Source organism: Malus sylvestris, chromosome 15 (assembly GCF_916048215.2).
Source record: "Malus sylvestris chromosome 15, drMalSylv7.2, whole genome shotgun sequence".
NCBI classification, from domain to species: Eukaryota; Viridiplantae; Streptophyta; class Magnoliopsida; order Rosales; family Rosaceae; genus Malus; species Malus sylvestris.
This window is the reverse complement of record NC_062274.1, coordinates 15417829-15441882: the sequence shown is the minus strand read 5'-3', so window position 1 is coordinate 15441882 and position 24054 is coordinate 15417829. Positions and strand designations below refer to the sequence as shown.

At 40.4% G+C, this 24054-nt stretch overlaps 2 protein-coding genes across 2 annotated transcripts; one reads left to right on the top strand and one right to left on the bottom strand.

Moving 5' to 3' along the window:
* The first annotated feature begins 363 nt into the window (after positions 1-363).
* On the top strand, positions 364-4896 carry LOC126603382 (hexokinase-1-like). The gene is made up of 9 exons (XM_050270206.1): positions 364-1010; positions 1934-2084; positions 2167-2349; positions 2614-2688; positions 2819-2974; positions 3090-3188; positions 3271-3401; positions 3749-3830; positions 4145-4896. The coding sequence occupies exons 1-9, from the start codon at positions 739-741 to the stop codon at positions 4490-4492; spliced, it is 1497 nt and encodes a 498-aa protein (XP_050126163.1). The 5' UTR covers positions 364-738; the 3' UTR covers positions 4493-4896.
* Positions 4897-4944: 48 nt separating this feature from the next.
* Positions 4945-8735, bottom strand: LOC126603381 (receptor-like protein kinase HSL1). Its single transcript, XM_050270205.1, has 2 exons — positions 5988-8735; positions 4945-5673 (listed from the first exon to the last, which is right to left on the bottom strand). Exons 1-2 carry the CDS (start codon positions 8632-8634, stop codon positions 5255-5257), a joined length of 3066 nt encoding a protein of 1021 aa, XP_050126162.1. The 5' UTR covers positions 8635-8735; the 3' UTR covers positions 4945-5254.
* Between the last annotated feature and the right edge of the window lie 15319 nt (positions 8736-24054).

Sequence of the window (24054 nt, the reverse complement as noted above, 5' to 3'; positions counted from 1 at the left end):
TTAACTCTAAAATTTAAACGCTACAACTGAGCTACAAACCTCGAAGCTAGCATACTAATTTTTGTTTGGAGGAACAACATGTACATATATGCTTGAAGCATATTAGATTTTGGTTGGAAGGTAATAAAATCCCAACTTTAGGCATCGGAATCAGGGAGAACCTCACACTTAGCCTTCCCTAAACTGAGAACTCCAAAATCCCAAATCACATCAAGGAATCATGTTCGTCCATACAACACATCACCTTCGCACTCGACGCTGACAGGTCAATCTCGTAATTTTAACGCAAAACTATGCCCACTTTCCCTCCATTTCACTCCAAAAAAGACCGAAATTCATTTTTTACGCCGAAAATATCTTCTTATTTTCCGAGAAAGTGTGAGAAAAATATTACAGAAAAGGCTAATTTTCCGAGAAAACAAACAGGGCCAAGAAAATCATAAAAGCATGCACGCACACTCTTTCTCATACAGCTTTGTTTTCCGAGAAATTAGGCTGCAGATTGGAATTCCTTGATTTGACAAATTTCCCTTCGTATCCCTCCCCGAAAGTCCGATCTAAAATTGTACTTTTAATTTTTCACTTCTTACTCTCTATCTCTCTCACTACCCAAACTTTCTCACTCATGCAAGCACGAGAATTTCATTCGGCCCATCGATTCCTGACCTCAAAATCGGATTCGGGAGACTTCGGATTGAAAAACCCATCAAAGATTTGGTAATTTGAGCGGCGGTGGTGATGGGGAAAGTGGCGGTGGGGGCGGCTGTGGTGTGCGCGGCGGCGGTATGTGCTGCGGCGGCGCTGATCGTGCGGCACCGCATGAAGAGCTCGGGAAGGTGGGCCCGGGCGATGGCGATTCTGAGGGAGTTGGAGGATAAGTGCGGGACCCCCATTGGGAAGCTGAGACAGGTGGCTGACGCCATGACTGTGGAAATGCACGCTGGCCTCGCATCCGAGGGCGGCAGCAAGCTGAAGATGCTCATCAGCTACGTCGATAACCTCCCCACTGGGTATTTTAGTCTATCTCACCCGCCCTTAATTTCTTATTTTTCGATTGGGATTGGAAAGACTCGTAATTTGAACTTCGATTGGATTGAAAAAAAATGTTTGGGTTCAATAATTTTGTTCTGTGGCAATTAGTCCTTTGTTCTGACTGGTTTATTTGTCCTTTTTTCTGTTAATTTTCTGATTAAAAGGGATAAAGATGGAATTTTTATCTCTGTTGTTTATGAGATGGGAACTCATTTATTGGGTTTGATTAATAAATACGAGTTGGTTATGTTGATGTTGAGTTAGTTTGGTTATTTGGTGGAAGTTATTAGTTGGTGTGTGTTTCTGAATTGGGTATAATCTTTCCTTGCGATGGTTATTTCTTATTTGTTGATGTTGTGCTCTTTTGATTTCTTGTGGCAAGAAATTTTCTATCTTTAGTTGATTGTAGGAATTTTGCTTTTCCATGCAGCTCCCATTGATTTTTCGCTTCGAAATAATATTTGATCTAACTGTAGAGATTAAAGTTTGATTTGCTAAAAGCCTAAAATTGGCGGTTGTCCTTATCCCGTGTGTCCTTCAGATGGAGCTTTTATGGCTCTCTTATTAGTTTCCGTCTTTGGTATGTTCTTCACGGTATGTGGTGTGGGCTGCGCTATTTTAGTGGATTATAATGTTCTATACTCAACGGATTAACGTCCTTCTAATCTTTTTAGAGTGTCATCTTATTGAAAAGAAATTGAGATACTATATTGCAAATGGAAAAAGAAGGGCAATTTAAAGTCGACAAGCTTAGAAAGAGTGTTATAAATGGGTAGATTATGTTCCTGATTTGGGTTCATAAACTGAGCTGAGCTGTATTTGGTGCCTTCCCCCCCCCCTCTCCTTATTTACCTTTTGGATTCATGGTAAACTCCCATTACTTTTCTTCTTATCATTTCAGGGATGAGAATGGGCTGTTTTATGCACTGGACCTTGGTGGGACAAACTTCCGTGTTCTGCGTGTACGGCTTGGTGGGAACGAAAAACGTGTTGTTAAACAAGAATTTGACGAAGTTTCCATTCCACCGCATTTGATGACTGGAACTTCAGAAGTTAGTATTTCTTCAAGCAATCTTACAAAACCTGCTTAGATTTGTTCAAACATGGCCATAATTTATCATGACTTGGTTTCAGGGATTATTTGATTTTATTGCCGAAGCACTTGCAAAATTTGTTGCTACGGAAGGAGAAGGTTTGCATCCTGCACCCAGTAGACAAAGGGAGCTGGGTTTTACCTTTTCATTTCCTGTGTGGCAAACTTCAATTGCCTCAGGGACCCTTATTAAGTGGACAAAAGGCTTCAATATTGAGGATGCGGTACTTTTACATCTCTTGCTATATTGATTTTTATTTTGATAGTTAGTCATGTAAATCATGTCTGGAGGATACTGTGCCTGATACAATGGGCATTGGAGCTTTCGTTATGTTATCTTTTCTTGACATATGTTCTACAGATTACTTTATTTTCTGCCTACAGGTTACCCAATCAATGTGTTCCAATAATAACTTAATTTAGCAGCGCTGGAGTAATCTTTATCGTAGGGTGCCCCTTGTGACATTTTTTTACTGATATTTGTGCAGGTTGAGCAAGATGTGGTAGGAGAGCTGACCAAATCAATGGAAAAAATTGGACTTGATATGCGTGTTACAGCTTTGGTCAGTCCAGTTTGGTTTTTAATATCAGCAATTTGGATTTTCATGTTACGCTGCAAGGAGCTGAATTAAACCTTGGTTATTTATTATTGCTTATCATTTTGGACAATCCTAATTTGTCAGGCTGATGCAGGTAAATGATACAATTGGTACATTAGCAGGAGGTAGGTACCACAATCAGGATGTCATTGCTGCTGTGATATTGGGCACTGGAACAAATGCTGCTTATGTTGAAAGAGCGCATGCCATTCCAAAATGGCATGGTCTTCTACCTAAATCAGGAGAAATGGTTAGTATGTTATGAAAAATTCCTATCAAATTGTGGAACTATGGTTTGTTGCCTGGTTCTAAGGCTTGGTTCTATAGTTAGAACATACTAATTCTTTGTTTGTTTTCTTGAATAGGTTATCAACATGGAGTGGGGTAACTTTCGCTCATCACACCTTCCGCTGACAGAATACGATCAAGCGCTTGATGCTGAGAGTTTAAACCCTGGAGAGCAAGTAACAACATTTTCCTTTACTTGTTTTTGCATATGCAGATGGCTTGATGGATATATCATATGGATTTAATTTTTGTTTGCAGATCTTCGAGAAGATCATTTCTGGCATGTATTTAGGGGAAATTGTGCGCAGAGTATTGCTCAAGATGGCTGAAGAAGCTGACTTTTTTGGTGATGTTGTCCCACCAAAACTGAAAATTCCATTCATACTAAGGTATATTCTAACATCTTTTGTAGACTGACTGGTTTAAACCTTGTTAGCTTGAGGTATATCTGTTGGATGTGTTTGTGTGTTGCCGAATTTTAAGAGGGTTTGCTTCTCAATGGTGCCTAGATTAAAACTTATTGCTACTGCCATTGTGGATTACATGCGAATGGTCGGTTTTTTTTTATTCAAAACGAAATCTGTGTATGAAACAGTCTATCAAAAGGTTGATAATGCTAAATAAATTGTTTCACCTCTATATAGTTCCTACCACATTGTTTTTGCTTGGGTTGGCATTAATTTCGGAATAGTGTAGAGTTTTCTGAGTCTTTATGGTGTGGTTGTAATAATTGCAGGACTCCTGAAATGTCTGCCATACATCATGACTCATCTCCAGATCTGAAAGTGGTCGGGAGCAAACTCAAGGACATCCTCGAGGTACATTGCTCATGCTATATGATAACATGATCATTTTGTTATCCGGCAGTGCAAATTACTTTAATTTTTTCTTTTCCTCCTCATAATTCTTTTGGGTGGGTGGTTAGAAAAGTAAAAACAAGGAATGGTTGAAAGCATGATACCTTTCATTGAATCACATTTTCATAGAGTGAACGTGGTGCCATCATCTGTTTCTTTGTGGCGTCCTTAAACATGCACTCTTAAAAAAGAACGTTCATATTTTTCTCTATAAAATTTCAAGCCAATCTCTAGACAGGTGACATGAGTTTATGGCTGATTTTTCAATATTGTAGATCTCCAACACCTCTTTGAAAATGAGAAAGGTTGTTGTGGCGGTCTGCGACATAGTTGCCACTCGTGCGGCCCGCTTATCTGCTGCTGGGATGTTGGGAGTGCTTAAGAAGTTAGGTAGAGACACAGTTAAGGACGGAGAGAAGCAAAAATCGATGATTGCAATGGATGGTGGTTTGTATGAGCACTACACCGAATTCCGCACCAGCATGGAATGTACTCTCAAAGAGTTGTTGGGTGATGAAGTTGCTGAGCACATTTCTGTCGAGCACTCAAACGATGGCTCTGGAATTGGAGCTGCCCTCCTGGCAGCCTCTCACTCCCAGTACCTTGAGGTAGAGGAGTCCTAAAATGGTCAAGACCAGGTAGATGAATGAAGTGTGACATTCTCAATTTTTGTATATTTTCGTTTACCCTATCTTCTCACTATTTCCTTCGGATCAATTTCAAGCTGTTCTCAGCTTATAGTTCGAGAGATCTTGCATCCCATCCATAATTTATGATCCTTTAGAGCTGGTAATTAGCTTAGGATCATAATAGGCAGTTGGAGTAGACAATCGGCTAAGCGTTCTCGCTGCAGCCCGTTGTTTCGCGCTGTGGAAGTTTAGGCGCTTTGTGTTGTTAATCAGTGTATAAGCTCATTTCTCCTGGATTACTTAAAAATAGGGGATGTAAACTGTGAGTAGTTACGTTTTGCGCAACATTCTCTCGTTCTCTATTGCAAATAAAACGTGTTTTACGGTTTCGTTTTTCAGTTCGAAACTTTCTACTATTTAAGATTTGAGATCATTCTACTGATAAATTGTCAAGTAGATTGGTCACCATTAATGAAATTTTGACTTCATATGATTGTTCTTACTGATTTTCGAGAATTTTCGCCACTCGTTATTATGCCCTTCTTGATGTTATGCATATGCAAATATACAGGGTAGTTTCGCCGCCTAGAGTGCAGCTCGGCATCCTTAACGATGCAGTGCTGCACTCTAGTATACATCTGATCAGTATGTCTATCTAATTCCTCTTATAGTATACATTCGATCAGCTTAAGACCGACGCGAAATGAAAGTTTTATTTCCCCTTTATTGGTTCCTCTTCGTGAATTCGACGAGGCATCAGACATTGGTCGCCAAACTACCATCATCGTCTTCCAAGGTCCTCTCGTGCTTCGAGTTTTGGAGCAGAGGAGAGGCAACATGCTCGGTCTTTTCTCTGCTGAGTACTGGACGGCTGCATAGGAGCAAGATTTGCAGAACCTCTTTCATGGAAGGCCTATCATCTGGAAGTCTCTCGGTGCAAATGAGGCCGAGTTTGAAAACGGAGCACATTTCGTCCAAGTGACAAGGTTCTTTGATGTCCTTGTCCAAAGCATCAGCGATAGCTTTGTTTTCTTGAACGTGACACCGCGCCCATTCAGCGAGGGCAGTGTCTTCATCGCCGTCATTGGCTTCCCTGCCGGTTGTCAACTCCAGAAGGATGACCCCGAAGCTATACACGTCGATCTTTTCATTCAATCGCATTGTGTGAGCATATTCTGCATTTAGGGTAAGGAAAACCAGTTTACTGCTAATAGAAATGAAGAAAAATAACACATACTTCTTTAGGCACTAAGGGCATGCTCCTTTTTTGACAACCCAAAGAACTTCTAACTGCGTTCGGCAGAAAACTTAGAAGTTCTTCTGGGAAGCATTTTTTGGTCACGTGCTTCTTCAAAGCACTAGGGTTTTAGTAGAATTTTATGAGCAGAAGAGAAAACCACTTCTTGCAAAAGCACTTATATTAGAAGTGATTTCTAAAAGCGGTCTCAGACATGCCCTAACTTTAGCATTTGTGGGGTATAAGGTTTACCTGGAGCAATGTAGCCAAAAGAGCCAGCGACAGATGACATTATAGCAAGTTCTCCTTGCTTGACCAACATCTTGGCCAGACCAAAGTCTGCTATTTTTGCTTTGAAATCAGAGTCCAACAAAATGTTGCTTGATTTCACGTCGCGATGCACCACGGGCGGCACACAGTCGTGGTGCATATAGCTGAGGCCCTGAGCAGCGCCCACTGCAATCTGCAACCTCTCAGGCCAGTCGAGTGCGACATGATGGACTGACCTCGAGAGATTGGATGGCCTATTTCTCCTGTGCAGCCATAGATCCAGGCTCCGATTTTCTGAGTACTCGTAGACGAGAAGTTTTGAAGACTCACTGGAAATGCAGCACATCAACTTCACTATGTTGGCATGTCGAATTGAGCTCAAGATATTGACTTCTGCAAGAAACTCTTTCTCAAGCTTCTTTTCTAAATTCTCATTCTTCCAAATCTTTTTCACAGCAACAACATCACCATTGCGATTCACAGGAACGCGATAAACTTTTCCTGACCCGCCACTTCCAATCAGATTACTTTCTGTGAGCTCCGATAGAATTTTTGACGCTGTGAAATTCAACCTCTGAAATGAGTTGAGCTTCCACTTAGAATCCAATCCACCGTTTCTCTTCCAGTAACTTCTGACCATGAAGAACGAGATGGAAATAGCCAACAAGCACAACAGTATGCCAAAAGATAAGATTAGCACAAGAGATTTCGACAAAAGTTTGCTGGACTTTTGGGATTCAGAATTGCACATGGGGAGCTTTGCTGAAGAGCTAGTTGTGCAGAGGCCTCGATTGTCCAAGAAGCTTCCTTCATACGCAGCATTTTCAAACTCAGTAGGGATCTTCCCGTAGAGGTGATTGGAAGAGAGATTGAATTGGTTGAGCTTCAGATGCCCGAGTTGAACTGGAATTTTGCCAGAAAGTTGGTTTGCTGAAAGGTCTAATTCAGTAAGTCCCGGCAGAAGACCAAGTTTCTCAGGAATTGTTCCGGTGAGCTGATTTTGACTGAAATTAAGACTAGTGAGTGACTCCCACGATACAATATCCGATGGAAGGAAGCCGGTGAGCTGATTCTGATCAAGAGAAAGTGTCAATAAGCTAGAAAGCGCGGTTAATTCCTGAGGAATAGCACCACTAAAGCGGTTATTACCGCCGTCAAAAACCATCAAACCCCTCCAGGAAGACACCCCGATTGGAATGTTGCCCGAAAATCTGTTGTCTCTCATTTCCAACCGTGAAAGATTTGATGAAAGCTTCTCAGGAAGCTCGCCAGTAAGCGAGTTGTTGCTTATCAGCATAGAAGTCAAGTTTGGTGCCGTCCACATGCCACTAGGAATGTTTCCAGACAGTAAATTATCATGAACCTTGACAGTCTTCAAACTGCTGCAATTTCCAAGAGAACTTGGCAATTCTCCACTAAGATGATTCTCATAAGCTATAAGTGTTTCCAGCTTACCCCAATAGCACAAATTGTCTGGCAGTTTTCCGGTTAGCCTATTGACACAAACTTCAAAAGCTTCGAGTTTTGAGTGCCTCCCAAACTCTGGAGGCAATATTCCTGACAAATTATTGTTGAAGATTTTGAAATGTACGAGGTTTGGCAGGCGGGCAATGCTCTTCGGAACTTCACCCGAAAAACCATTGAAAAACAAAGCCAATTCTGTTAATTTGGTAAGATTTCCATACTCTTCTGGTATTGTCCCTGTTAAATTGTTGTTAGAGAGATCAAGAATGCTCAAATTCAATGATTCGATCACTCGAGGAACCTCCCCAGAAAGCCTGTTCATGAAGAGATAGATTGTACTTAAATTCTTCAACGAAAACAAACCGCTCGGAATCTCCCCACTCAAATTGTTGATTGCCAAATCCAGTTGTTCAAGTGCCTCCATCTCCCCAAGTGTCCCATGAAGCTCTCCGATCAAATTCGATTGCCGTATCCATAAAGTCTTGAGCTTTTTCAACTTGGTAAAATTGGAAGGCAAGTTCCAAGGCACAAGTTTTATATTGAAAGACATGCTCAGGTCTTTGAGATTTGACAAGTTACCTATTTCTGGTGGGACAGAGCCATTGAAGTGGTTCATGTACAGCTGAAGATTCTCGAGCTCTTGCAACCGCCCTATGGCGGGAGGAATATCACCGGAGAAGTTGTTTGCGGCGAGGATAAGTTGTTGAAGCCGGGGCAGGCTGTCGATGTCATCAGGAATGGGGCCTACAAAGTAGTTCTGAGACAGGTCCAAGTACTCTAGCTTGGAACACTTGTAGACAGCTTTTGGGAATGCTCCTGGGAGGTAGTTGTAGCTGAGATCAATGACTGTGAGGTTTTTGAGATCACAGATGAAGGATGGCACCGGTAGGGTTATGTTCTTGTTGTCAAGAAACAATTTGGTGACGGAGTTGTTGGTGCAGGAAATTTCAGGCCAGGAGCAGTGGGAAGAAGTGTTTGATTTTGATAGGATCCAATGGCTGAGAAATGGCGGAGAGTTTAAGTAGGACTTGAGTTTCACGAGGACTGCTTGTTCTTGGTCTTGGAGGGATTGGGAGTTGGCATGGGGGGGGAGGAGGAGGAGGAGGAGGAGGAGGAAGTGGAGGTGGGTTTGGAGAGAAGACGTTGGGGTGTTTTGTTTAGTCATTTGGAGGGAGAGGGATTTCAGAAGTTCGGTTGTTCCCGCGGTTGTGTTGATGGCAAGTTAGTTAGAGCTCAGAGGATGTGATCATTTCCTTTTTAGGAGATACGAAACCCAATAGACATGTTAGAAATTGTGGATTTTTCAGACTGACTGCCGGGTCGCAAATGGTTTGGAATTCAAGCGGGGGACTTGGAAAACGATGGTCAATGAGAAAGTGTAGAAAACCCACCAAGTCTTTTGGGGCAGGGGTGGTTGCAGCCTGACACGTAAGTTAATAGTATCTAAGTAGTTCCTATTACTATTTTATAAAAAGAACACATTAAAACCATAAAAAAAAAAAAAAAAAAGTTTATGCTCATATGTTAAGCTGTAATTTGTCTATAAAGAGAAATGATATTTTATATAAAAAGAACTCATTAAAACCACAAAGAGAAAAGTCTACGTGCACATATCAAATTGTAATTTATCTGTAAAGAGGAATGACTCTTACGTATAAATTAAGAAGTCGAATATTTTAATTCCTGAATTAGGTTTTAGTTGTTTGACAAAAAAAAAAATAAATTAGGTTTTAGTTTTACAGTCAAGGGATCTGAGATATGAAGATAAGAAGCCCAACAAGTTGACTATTAAACATGGTATTACACCAAAGATGGACAAGAAGAACAAAAACCACATGCTTGCAATTTGCCGAAGTTTTAGACTGCAAGAAATTCCCCTTGGTCCATTTGCCCAACGTGACGTACGTGAAAGGCAAGGAAAGAAGGCGGTGAAGTTTCCTGGCATCTGAATTCTGAAGCGTGAACGAACGCCTTTTGTTGAATGAAGACTTTATATATGAAATATATCTATTTCCTTGTGGAAGATTTGACCTATAAGTTAGAATTTTGATCCCATATTTCCTTCAGAAATTTATGACTAGGAAGGACAAAAACAGCACGTCTGGATTTCATTGATACAGACAGCAAAGAGAAAATAAAAAAAAAAAGTCAAATTCCACACAAAGAATAAGAAACAAGAGTTTTTATTACAAATAATCTCTGAAATTGACCCACCCAATCAAGATAGTCCATAAAATTGAAAACAATCAATGTAGTCCCTAAACACCACTGCACAAATCAATGTGGTCATTCTGTCATAATTCGGTTAAAAATTCTGTTAAATAATGATGTGGCACATAAATGGATCAATCAAATTTAATTAAATATTATTATATGAATAAAGAATATTTAAATAATAATAAACAATTGTTATTTTTTATAATTAAAATCTTAAAAAATAAAAAATAAAAAAAAAGAGGGGAGATGATTGAACACTGTTCATAATCTTCTTCCCCCCTCCCACCCCCGCCCTCTCTCCCATGAAGTTGTGGGTATCTTTGGAGTGCTTGTTTCGGGCTTGCCGCCATCGTGAGGGAAGGCGGTAGCAGACTGTTCAAGCTCTCCAAGATCTGCAAAACGTGTTTGGTTTCGGTCACTGTCGTCTTCCCCATTTTTTCACACCGCAGAAGAAACATAGCAGCTGGGTTATTTTGTACTGCTGAAAATCTGTACACTTTCATATATTTCAAGACTTTATGTTTTTTTTTTCCCACAACCCATTTCTCATACGCCTTAAACCAAAAACCAAGAAGAAAAAAATATAAACAGTAAACAAGGAGAGAATGAGAGAGATACCTGAAATAGAAGGACAACTGGGTTTGTTGAAGCTGCTTTGGAGCTCTCCATTTTTTTACTAATTGGGTGGTGGTTCTTCTTTTTTTTTAATTAAAAAAATTTGTTTTTATTATTTAAATATTTTTAATTCACATGATAATATTTAATTAAATTTGTGGGACTCATATATGTGCCAAATTAGCCTATAATAGAATTTCTGATGGAATTGTGACGGAAGGATTACATTGATATGCGACACTCAATTTCAGGGACTACATTGATCGATTTTCAATTTTGAAGACCATTTTGATGAAGTTGGTCAATTTCAGGGACCATTAGTGATAAAAATCCTAAGAAAAATTATATCCATCAACATTTCATTGATATAAACATGTGTCATCTGCAGGAAAACCCAAGGGTCTCAAGGAGACCACAATAAATAATCTAGGAATCACTTAATCATGAGCAACGAAGTTCACTCAATGTTGCTAATTGCGGATTCACTCACAAACCAAGCAAATGCTTGATTTTAGAATGAGGAAACACTCACTCACTTCAATTGCATAAAGCAAAATATATTTTCATTCAATCAAGTCCACCTTAAACATACATGTGAAGTCCTTTAAATAGAGAGATTACAATATATATTGGTAGAATAAATACTTAATACTAAGATTATAGTTATTAGTCACCTGAAAAACATAACTTTGACAAATGAGAAGTCACAAACAATCTAATTTAATATAGGAACTATATGTATTAGTGTGCACTGCATCATACTCCTCCTCTTCAAAAAAAAAAAGAAAAAAAAAAACTTGTCCTCAAGTTTCCTTTGATTTTTTTTTTCTCGATCTTTTGGATGACCTTTCAAATCTTTCTACAACAGCCACATCAAAAGGAGATCAGATAGGACTAATAATACGGATCCACTCGTTTGGCGCCCTCTCGTATTAAATTGGACCAAATTAATTTAGTTTGATCCACCTATTTCATACTGCATACATCTGCCTAATAAAACCGTCCAAAATGACGATTATTAGTTGGTTCTCTTTCGTCTCTATCTTGTGTGAACTAGGTTCTCTCTCACCTTCCTCGCCATCCCATGTCGTCGCCATTCTCCTCGTCTCTTTCTCTCGCCGGCTCTGTTGTGCCCGTCTCATTCTCTCACCAATTTTTTTTTCCCTGTCACCTTCACTCTCCGTCTGGTTCCTCAGCTTCTTCTCCAACCCAATAACCTTTTTCTAGTAATCTCTCTCTCCCTTCTCGATCTGGAAATTTCAACAAATTTAATGCCCATTTTTATGAATCCTCTCGAACCATAATCTCTCTCTCCTCCCTCCCAATCTGGAAAATTCAATAAATTTGGAAATCCTCAACAACTATAATTTAATAATCAAGTTATTCCGCATATGCTTCTTTTCCATATGAAGATTGGTAACGAACCAAATTGAGTGATTTCGTTTCCCTCTTTTGCTATGTGGTAATTAAACTCAAAATTAGTAGAGATTTCATCTGATTTTTTGGTTTCAAAGGATTAGAAGCCATAGAGATGATGGTGTGTAGTCAGTGGTGAGAAGCCCAATGGTGGCGGTGCTATTCAGTTTCTCTCTTTGTTTTTTTGTTGTTTTGTTTTTTGTTTTGATAATTATATTTGAATTCATATATGATATAATACCAAACATAATATAAATAATACAATAATTAGTCTGATACTGCACCAAACGCCTGATTAATTTAGTCAGTACTATCCGATGACTATTTATCATATTCGACTGAAATAGTCAGTACAGTCCGACCTGCCAAACGAAGCCTTAAATTGCACTTCCACGTTATTCCCAAAGCAAGTAACCTTAATCCAACCTTGTTAATAGAAATTGACTTCAAATCATGCACATGTGATTTCCAACTTATTTTCTGAGATGAGTAGTCTTGGAAGGATAATACAAACTCACAGGCAAATGAAGCAACTTTATTCTCCGAAGGTTTTCTTTTGATGTCCCGAGCAACAACATCTTCTAAGACCTACTCTCATTTTTGGAGTAAAACTCAAATTTTAGGTTCTAAACTTACCCCAACTTGCTCCAACTCTTAGGGCAAATATAAGTTAAAACTCATTTTTGGGTCAAATTTACCCCAGGATTCCCTCTGGGTTAGTGGGGCTAGCCCACTATATATGTATATTTTTTTTTAGTTTTATATTTATAAATTCATTGAATCCAACAGTTAAAATTTAATTTGATCAAATCCAACGGTAAAAAATATATATCTAATGGTCCAAATTTACATCTAATGGTTGAAGTAATTTAAAAAAATTATATTATGTGTTTCATATTCTTTCGTAGTGTTTTATGAGTTTCATGGTGTCAGTTTAGTGATTTTTCAATATTTATCAGAATCTAAATATTTTTAGGTTAAAATGTTCATAAAATTAAGTTAGAATAGTCTACATAATTTTTTTTTTAAGTTACTTTAAGAAAAAAAAATTATCCTAAATTAATTATTTAATAATCTCAGGCTAAAAATTTAGCTCATGGAGGAGAAAATCTGTTTCTGAGTTAAAACCTAAATTTTCTGGGTTAAAATTTTTAGATTTTAACCCAAAGGTTGAAGATGGTCTAAACATAATCGTCATACAAGTGCAAAGCTTTTACCTCTTTATGAAGTTGTACATGAAGACCTTCAACCACTGCAGTAATATCCTCATCACTATCGTAAACCCCAAAGATTGGGGTGGAATCCCAACAACAACAACAACAACAAAGCCTTTTCCCACTAAGTGGGGTCGGCTATATGAATCCTAGAACGCCATTGCGCTCGGTTTTGTGTCATGCTATCCGTTAGATCCAAGTACTCTAAGCCTTTTCTTAGAGTCTCTTCCAAAGTTTTCCTAGGTCTTCCTCTACCCCTTCGGCCCTGAACCTCTGTCCCGTAGTCACATCTTCGAACCGGAGCGTCAGTCGGCCTTCTTTGCACATGTCCAAATCACCGGAACCGATTTTCTCTCATCTTTCCTTCAATTTCGGCTACTCCTACTTTACCTCGGATATCCTCATTCTCAATCTTATCCTTTCTCGTGTGCCCACACATCCCACGAAGCATCCTCATCTCCGCTACACCCATTTTGTGTACGTGTTGATGTTTCACCGCCCAACATTCTATGCCATACAACATCGCTGGCCTTATTGCCGTCCTATAAAATTTTCCCTTGAGCTTCAGTGGCCTACGACGGTCACACAACACGCCGGATGCACTCTTACACTTCATCCATCCAGCTCGTATTCTATAGTTGAGATCTCCATCTAATTCTCCGTTCTCTTGCAAGATAGATCCTAGGTAGCGAAAACGGTCGCTTTTTGTGATCTTCGCTAGATTGCTCCGGTCATTAGTGTGGATAAGTATATAAATGGATAGATATAGGAAAGCAAACACAAGATGTATGTGGTTCACCCAGATTGGCTACGTCCACGGGATAGAAGAGTTCTCATTAATTGTGAAGGGTTTACACAAGTACATAGGTTTAAGCTCTCCTTTAGTGAGTACAAGTGAATGATTTAGTACAAATGACATTAGAGTACAAATGACATTAGGAAATATTGTGGGAGAATGATATCGTAATCACGAAACTTCTAAGTATCGGAGTGTGGTATCATCTTGACTTGCCTTATCTGTCTCATAGGTAGATGTGGCAGCTTCTCTGGAAGTACTCTCCCTCCATCCAGGGGTGGTATCTTTAACTGGTGGAGATGCACAAGGTAATGTATCAATTTCACTTGAAGCTTACTTGTAGTTTCAGGCTTGGTCAAGCGCGATACAAACCATGTAGTAGGAGTCCCCCAAGTCGCCGAGCTAGGGGATCTGCTGAAAGAGGTGACAGACAAGGTAAGCAATCAGAGCTCCGGCTGATTGTTCACCTTCTCCCCATCTTGCAGCAGCCTGAAGGATAAAGAGAAGAAAAATGAAAAGAGATAATATGGGATACTTTTGCTTTTGAAGAAGTAGCTTTCCACAGGCTTATTCTTGAACTGAGCTGGAGGGTTTTCTGGTTTCCTCCAGAGTATAAGGCCGACTGAAGAATTTGAGGGTCAAAACAAGTCCATCAAATCTAGAGTAATTTCGACCCTGCTGATATGGGATACTTTTGCTTTTGACAGAGTAGTGGATGTATAGGCACGTGTGCTGTTACACTTGTCTCCACATGCTTCCTTGTATCCTTCGCACTTGCCCTATCTGTTCCTCAAGCAGATGTGGTATCTTCCCTGGAAACATAAGATGTTGAAGATGAGTACTCGAGAGCAATGCCAGGTAAGTAATCAGGTAAGGGGTTCCAGGCAGTCAATTCCTGGTTGGGAGCTTGATTTCAAGTGCTGACTGATTGCTCTCTTTCTCCTTGTCTTGCAGGTAAAAACAAGGCCAAAGGAAAAGACAGGGAAAAAGCATGATATGGGATACTCTTGCTTTTAACCCTGATGATATGAGATATTCTTGCTCTAGTATAGCTTGTTTGCAGAGGTATTATCGGGGGGAAAGAAAGCTGAATATTTCGAAAGGCTTCGTTGGGAGTGCCCTCTCAGATATGAGGAAGGGTTAAGCATTTTTGCAGGTCTGCCTGTCTGTTGGGGATGAAGGTCGACATATATAGGAGTCTCCCTAACAACAAGTAGTAATGCTATTCCTTTACCCTGCTTGGTCATAGCACGGTAGTGGGAGCTGCCAGCTTCACATGTTTTAACTCTGTCAGAGCACTTTGAAAAAGTGACATGTGGTATCTGGCTCTCGAGATTCGGAGAACGATGCTTCTTCGATTTTTGAGAAAGCAATCATGCTGGGGGTCTGGCTCTCGAGATTCGGGGAGCAGTGTCTCTTCGATTTTTGAGAAAGTAATCATGTTGGGAGTCTGGCTCTCGAGATTCGGAGGGCGGTGCCTCTTCGATTTTGGAGTAAGCAATCTTGTTGGGAGTGTTTTCTCGGATGTGAGTAAAGGTAGCTAGACCTTCAAAATTATCCAGCAGTGGTACTGTTCCTTTACCCTTGTGGGTAATAATATGGTAGCTAGACCTTCAAAATTTATGTGTCTAAACTTTGTTAGTGCTGTTTCTTTGCTATTCTTTTACCTTTCTTGGTCAGAGCGATGTAGTGGGAGCTGCAAGCTTCACGTGCTCAACTTTGGCAGAAACTTTGGCAAAGTTATCTGTGGTACCCATGAGCTATTGTTGCGTGTGGGAAGTGGGTGATTGAACAGTAAGATTCATGTGCTTTCGACTTCACCAGAAGTCTTCGACAGAATGCCCATAATTTCCGCAAAGCTGAGTGTGCGTGTGACAGGTGCTGACAAGGCTAGAAAAGTAGGTGCCTCTTCGATTTCTGAGATCGGCCCTCGTGATTTCTGAGCAGCCCAGCTTTTGAGAAAGCGAGCGCCTCTTCGATTGATTCGGAGAACGATGCCTCTTCGATTTTTGAGAAAGCAATCATGCTGGGGGTCTGGCTCTCGAGATTCGGGGAGCAGTGTCTCTTCGATTTTTGAGAAAGTAATCATGTTGGGAGTCTGGCTCTCGAGATTCGGAGGGCGGTGCCTCTTCGATTTTGGAGCAAGCAATCTTGTTGGAAGTGTTTTCTCGAATGTGAGTAAAGGTTGGGCATGTTTGCTAGTCTACCTTGCCACGAAGCACAGAGGTTGACACACAGGGACTTTCCAATTATCCAGCAATGGTACTGTTCATTTACCCTCTCTTCAATTTTTGAGAAAGTAGTCATGTTGGGAGTCTGGCTCTCGAGATTCGGAGGACGGTGCCTCTTCGATTTTGGAGCAAGCAATCTTATTGGGAGTGTTTTCTCGAAATGTGAGTAAAGGTTGGGCATGTTTGCTAGTCTACCTTGCCACAAGGCACAGAGGTTGACACATAGGGACTTTCTAATTATCCAGCAGTGGTACTGTTCCTTTACCCTTGTGGGTAATAATATGGTAGCTAGACCTTCAAAATTTATGGGTCTAAACTTTGTTAGTGCTGTTTCTTTGCTATTCTTTTACCCTTCTTGGTCAGAGCGATGTAGTGGGAGCTGCAAGCTTCACGTGCTCAACTTTGGCAGAGAACTTTGGCAAAGTTATCTGTGGTACCCATGAGCTATTGTTGCGTGTGGGAAGTGGGTGATTGGACAGTAAGATTCATGTGTTTTCTACTTCCCCAGAAGTCTTCGACAGAATACCCATAATTTCCGCAAAGCTGAGTGTGCGTGTGACAGGTGCTGACAAGGCTGGAAAAGTAGGTGCCTCTTTGATTTCTGAGATCGGCCCTCGTGGTCTCTGAGGAACCCAGCTTTTGAGAAAGCGAGCGCCTTTTCGATTTCTGAGATCGGCTTTCATGGTCTTTGAGCAGCCCAACTTTTGAGAAAGCAAACACCTCTTCGATTTATGAGATCACCCTCGTGGTCTCTAAGCAGCCCAGCTTTTGAGAAAGCAAACGCCTCTTCGATTTCTGAGCAGGCGCCTCTTCGATGTCTGAAGCTCCGTCGAGTGCAGCTTTTTATAGGGGCTGGCATTAAGTTCCAAAGCACACTTGAATCTCCACCAGTAGAAGCTCCATTCTTGCACTTCTAAGATCTTGATTTGTCCGACTTCTTCTCTCTTCAACACCTTTGAAAATGTCTGGCCCCTCCGACCGTCGTTTTGACTTGAACCTTGTTGAAGAGGCAGCCCCGCCTTCTCCAGACAACATATGGCGCCCATCCTTCGTCTCCCCTACTGGTCCTCTTACCGTTGGGGATTCCGTGATGAAGAATGATATGACCGCTGCGGTGGTGGCCAGGAACCTTCTCACTCCCAAAGATAACAGACTACTTTCCAAACGATCTGATGAGTTAGCTGTTAAGGATTCGCTGGCTCTCAGTGTTCAGTGTGCAGGTTCTGTGTCTAATATGGCCCAACGCCTATTTGCTCGAACCCGCCAAGTTGAATCATTGGCGGCCGAAGTGATGAGTCTCAAACAGGAGATTAGAGAGCTCAAGCATGAGAATAAACAGTTGCACCGGCTCGCACATGACTATGCTACAAACATGAAGAGGAAGCTTGACCAGATGAAGGAAACTGATGGTCAGGTTTTACTTGATCATAAGAGATTTGTGGGTTTGTTCCAAAGGCATTTATTACCTTCGTCTTCTGGGGCTGTACCGCGTAATGAAGCTCCAAATGATCAACCTCTGATGCCTCCTCCTTCCAGGGTTCTGTCCAGTACTGAGGCTCCGAATGATCCCCCTTCGATGCCTTCTCTTTCTGGGGCTCTACCGACTGCTGAGACTTCTCCTAAGCAACCTTTGTGAAGGCTCCATCTTGTTTGTTTATTTTGACTCATGTATATGTACATATTTGTAGCTTATCGGGGATATCAATAAATAAGTTTTCCTTCATTTCAACGTATTGTGTTAAATACACCAAAGCCTTCTTCGCTAAGTTCTTTGAATTTTCTTTTGTTGAAGCTTGTATGTTGAAGCTTTCTGAGTGGAGCATGTAGGTTGGGGTAGTGTTCCCTTAATTTTCCGAGTGAGGAAAACTTCTCGGTTGGAGACTTGGAAAATCCAAGTCACTGAGTAGGATCGGCTATATGAATCTTAGAACGCCATTGTGCTCGGTCCTGTGTCATGTCCTTCGTTAGATCCAAGTACTCTAAGTCTTTTCTTAGAGTCTCTTCCAAAGTTTTCCTAGGTCTTTCTCTACCCCTTCGGCCTTGAACCTCTGTCCCATAGTCGCATCTTCTAATCGGAGCGTCAGTAGGCCTTCTTTGCACATGTCCAAACCACCGTAACCGATTTTCTCTCATCTTTCTTTCAATTTCGGCTACTCCTACTTTACCCCGGATATCCTCATTCCTAATCTTATCCTTTCTCGTGTGCCCACACATCCAACGAAGCATCCTCATCTCCGCTACACCCATTTTGTGTACATGTTGATGCTTCACCGCCCAACATTCTGTGCCATACAGCATCGCCGGCCTTATTGCCGTCCTATAAAATTTTCCCTTGAGCTTCAGTGGCATATGGCGGTCACACAACACACCAGATGCACTCTTCCACTTCATCCATCCAGCTTGTATTCTATGGTTGAGATCTCCATCTAATTCTCCGTTCTTTTGCAAGATAGATCCTAGGTAACAAAAACGGTCGCTCTTTGGTATTTCTTGATTTCCGATCCTCACCCCTAACTCGTTTTGGCCTCCATTTGCACTGAACTTGCACTCCATATATTCTGTCTTTGATCGGCTTAGGCGAAGACCTTTAGATTCCAACACTTCTCTCCAAAGGTTAAGCTTTGCATTTACCCCTTCCTGAGTTTCATCTATCAACACTATATCGTCTGCGAAAAGCATACACCAAGGAATATCATCTTGAATATGTCCTGTTAACTCATCCATTACCAACGCAAAAAGGTAAGGACTTAAGGATGAGCCTTGATGTAATCTTACAGTTATGGGAAAGCTTTCGGTTTGTCCTTCATGAGTTCTTACGGCAGTCTTTGCTCCTTCATACATATCCTTTATAGCTTGGGTATATGCTACTCGTACTCCTTTCTTCTCTAAAATCCTCCAAAGAATGTCTCTTGGGACCCTATCATACGTTTTTTCCAAATCTATAAAGACCATGTGTAAATCCTTTTTCCCATCTCTATATCTTTCCATCAATCTTCGTAAGAGATAGATTGCCTCCATGGTTGAGCGCCCTGGCATGAACCCGAATTAGTTGTCCGAAACCCGTGTCTCTTGCCTCAATCTATGCTCAATGACTCTCTCCCAGAGCTTCATTGTATGACTCATTAACTTAATACCCCTATAGTTCATGCAATTTTGTACGTCGCCCTTATTCTTGTAGATAGGCACCAAAGTGCTCGTTCGCCACTCATTTGGCATCTTCTTCGTTTTCAAAATCCTATTGAAAAGGTCAGTGAGCCATGTTATACCTGTCTCTCCCAAAACTTTCCACACTTCGATTGGTATATCGTCTGGGCCTATTGCTTTTCTATGCTTCATCTTCTTCAAAGCTATAACCACTTCTTCCTTCCGGATTCGACGATAAAAAGAGTAGTTTCTACACTCTTCTGAGTTACTCAACTCCCCTAAAGAAGCACTCCTTTCATGTCCTTCATTGAAAAGATTATGAAAATAACCTCTCCATCTGTCTTTAACCGCGTTCTCTGTAGCAAGAACCTTTCCATCCTCATCCTTGATGCACCTCACTTGGTTTAGGTCCCTTGTCTTCTTTTCCCTTGCTCTAGCTAGTTTATAGATATCCAACTCTCCTTCTTTGGTATCTAGTCGTTTATACATATCGTCGTAAGCCGCTAACTTAGCTTCTCTGACAGCTTTCTTCGCCTCTTGCTTCGCTTTTCTATACCTTTCACCATTTTCATCGGTCCTCTCCTTGTATAAGGCTTTACAACATTCCTTCTTAGCCTTCACCTTTGTTTGTACCTCCTCATTCCACCACCAAGATTCCTTTTGGTGTGGGGCAAAGCCCTTGGACTCTCCTAATACCTCTTTTGCTACTTTTCGGATACAACTAGCCATGGAATCCCACATTTGGCTAGCTTCCCCCTCTCTATCCCACACACATTGGGTGATTACCTTCTTTTTAAAAATTGCTTGTTTTTCTTCTTTTAGATTCCACCATCTAGTCCTTGGGCACTTCCAAGTCTTGTTCTTTTGTCTCACTCTTTTGATATGTACATCCATCACCAACAAGCGATGTTGATTAGCCACGCTCTCTCCTGGTATAACTTTGCAATCCTTACAAGTTATACGATCCCCTTTCCTCATTAGAAGAAAATATATTTGTGTTTTTGACGACCCACTCTTGTAGGTGATCACATGTTCTTCTCTCTTCTTAAAGAAGGTGTTGGCTAAGAAGAGATCATATGCCATTGCAAAATCCAATATAGCTTCCCCATCCTCGTTTCTCTCCCCAAAACCATGGCCACCATGAAAACCTCCATAGTTGCCTGTCTCCCTGCCCACGTGTCCATTTAAATCTCCTCCTATAAATAACTTCTCCGTCTGAGCAATTCCTTGCACCAAGTCTCCAAGGTCTTCCCAAAATTTCTCCTTCGAACTCGTATCCAACCCTACTTGAGGTGCGTACGCACTAATCACATTGATAAGTTCTTGTCCTATTACAATCTTGATTGCCATGATTCTATCTCCTACCCTCTTGACATCTACAACATCTTGTGTCAAAGTCTTGTCCACGATGATGCCAACACCGTTTCTCGTTCTATTTGTGCCCGAATACCAAAGTTTAAACCCTGAGTTTTCTAGATCCTTTGCCTTACTACCAACCCACTTAGTTTCTTGTAGGCACATAATATTTATCCTTCTCCTCACCATAACTTCCACTACTTCCATAGATTTTCCCGTTAAGGTTCCTATATTCCACGTTCCTAAACGCATTTTGCTCTCTTGAACTCTACCCTTCTGTCCTAGCTTCTTCACCCTCCCCCGTCTAATAGGATCAAAGTACTTCTTTTGTGTGTCCCGTGTAAAGTTGATAGGAGCATATGCTCCCAAACAACTTTGAGTGGAGTCGTTCGAAAAGAAGTTTCTACGGCCCCCTTGCTCATTTAACACTGCATCCGGGTGCCGATGGAGATACAGCGACCCTTGCTCACTTATCACTGTGCTCGGGCCACACAGCGCGCCACTTACGGGTGACGCCCTAGCTTTAGCGCGATTTAGTAACCATGTCGTCTACTTCAGTTTGTAGTACATACCCAGACAACAACGACATGTTTTAGCAAAATGAGGATATTGTATTGTAGAAATAACAGATTGAAGAACCACTTGGAGATATGGAACTATACTAGAAGGGATTTTAAATGATATATGACTTCAAGGTAATTGAATATTACTTACTGAACTCAAAACTTTGCCCAAAATAAAACTGACCAGATTCCGCACAGCACTACCGCTCTGTGGTGTTTTGCTGATACTTGTTCACACAAAGCTCCATTTGACACGTCGTTTATTGCGCTGAAAACAAAACTACCAAATCTTCTCAGTAATGTGAAACAGTCTAGATTATAAGTCACCAGAACTGACTTAGTTTTGATGACCAACATCGATGATGTGCGCAACCTCCACCAGGATTTCAGATAAAAATCCGAAAAACCCCACTATGATGCCACTTGATGCAGGAAAACCCAAGGGTTTCAAGGAGAAGGGGATAAATACCCTGGGAATCACTCAACCAGAGGCAACGGAGCTCGCTCGATGTTGTTAATCGTGGATTCACTCACACAACCATGTTAAACGCTTGATTTTTTTTAAGAAGGAAACACTCACTCATTGGAATATTATTTTAAGAAGGAAACGCTTGATTTCTTCACACTTACAATTAAATGTATGGACCCTTATATATAGTAATTACATTACTTACACACTAAGCAACTGACACTTAACAATCTTTAACAACCCTAACTGATTCTCAACAACCCTAACACCACTTATCAACTAATCTACTGCCAAGTGTCACCTTCCTAATTGTTGATAGACTGATCTCAACTGTCTATATCTTTACAAATTCCACACCAAAGTAAATTGCATTAGTGAATTAGCTGTTTATTGGAGTTTATGCCTTTATTTTGAAGTTGCCGGAGAAACTAATTGATCTTGTTAATGAGATGAAATATGATGAGAAGAATTTTTGGGTGGCAAGACCAAATAAGACAGAAGAATTTTGCAATCCAATAACAAGCAAATATTTCAAATATCTTTTTAGTTTGGAGTGAACGATGCCAATTTCAAATGAAAAGGGTCATGAAACAAATTTTGCATAACCTAAGACACCTGGGCTTATCTTCGACCCACAACTTGAATTCGAGGACGAATTCTTTCCAAGCAAGGGAGCATGATGCAGTGCATTAAGGAAGTTGATTAATTAGGGCTCTTGATATTCGGGGATGGTCCCTTAAGTTTTTAAATCTAGTTAATAGTTAATACTCCTAGTAATCAAATGTTTGGAATATTGTTTTGAGTTATGTGGTTCGGTTGGGACTTGGTGATTATTATTTCCTATGTTGTTTTTAGCTACCAGAATTCTTATAGCATCAAAGAATCCGAACCTTTGGCCGGTGTTCGGATTCTTACAGTATTTCTTGATTCTTGATTTCCTTATCCTTAGAGGATTTCTTTTACTGTAAACCACTTGTTTTCAATTATAATAATTACTTAATGCAAATCCTTGATTGTATTGGGTAATACGTAGATATGGCAAATCAACCCATCGGGTTGTTAACGGGTACCCATTAAGCACCCTATCATCACCAATTAACAAATTACGGGATTTCAAATTGTGAAATCACCTGACGTAGAGGAGAACTTCTAGAGTTCGGAGTCCGGACCACTAATTTCCTACATACCAAAACTTCGAAAAAAACTCTCATGGCTCATCTCCCCTGATTTGAGACCCAAGCCTACCTCATTTTTTAACCCAACGTCACTCTTTTCGTCTTGTCCGGCGTCTGAACCGAAGACTTTCTCGACATAAAGGGTCAAACCAAAACTGTCTATTTAGCTTTACTTAAGAATTTTATATTAAGTTTAGAGTAAATTGTAGTTATGATCCCTTAATTTTAACTCAATTGGAGCAATGGTCCCTCAACTCATCAAAACGTGCAGCTATGGTCCCTCAACTAAAAATTCATTACCATTGGTCCCTCAACTTTAATTTAACTGGAGAAATTGTTCCTTAACTTGAACTCAATTGTAGCAGTGGTCATTCCAACATAGCTCGTTTTGACAAAATTTTTGACGTAGTTGACGAAAATGACTATAATTACACATTTTGATGAGTTGAAGGACCCTAATTATATAAATGGTTATTCCAACATAACTTATTTTGACAAAATTGATGAAATTGATGAAAATGACTATAGCTACATATTTTGATAAGTTGAGGGACCAATGGTAATGGATTTTTAGTTGAGGGATCATTGCTCCAATTTGATTAAAGTTGAGGGACCATTGTTACAATTAACTCTTAAGTTTAAGATGTTATTTTAGTTTGTTTTTTCTTTTCTGAAAGTTTTAGATTTTGTTTATTCGTTTGATTTTATTTTCAGGTTTCCAAGTGAAATGAGGTTTCCTTTTTCTCAAAGGATTCTGTTTTTGACTTGTATAAGGGCACCGGACACACTTGTTTTCACACCACGCATCATTTACTCTCACACCCTGAAGATTACCTACTTAATTATCAGATTGCGAAAAGTCCTAAAAGGATTACGAACGGCTACGATTAGAAGATTAGTTACCAAGTAAGGATTGTAGACGGACAAGATTAAAAGTTTTATTCCGTACGTTCTTCAAATATTAGGTTTTCCAGTGAGATTACGGTTTCCTTATCCTTATAGGATTTGGTTTTGAATTGTGTACTATAAATACAAGGGAGGCCGCTTTGGTTTCACACATTTCATCAATTAGTATCTGAGAAAGCAACATTCTTTGCACTCACTGTTTAGAGTCTCAGTTCCTTGGGTTGCAAGAAACTCGGAATTTCCTCCGTCAATTCATCCATTACAAGCACAAGGAGACGATACATCAGTAACTTCTTGCATGCAGTAAATATGGTTTCTGAAGACTGCATCAGCGATTCATCCAATGAAGAGTACGTCAGTGAATCCTCTGCAGATGATAGCAGTTCTTCTGAAGACCATAGCAGCAATCTTTCTGAAGACCATGTCAGTGATTCCGAATTCTATGGCGGAATTTATGAAGAACCTGGCAGTAATTTTAATTCC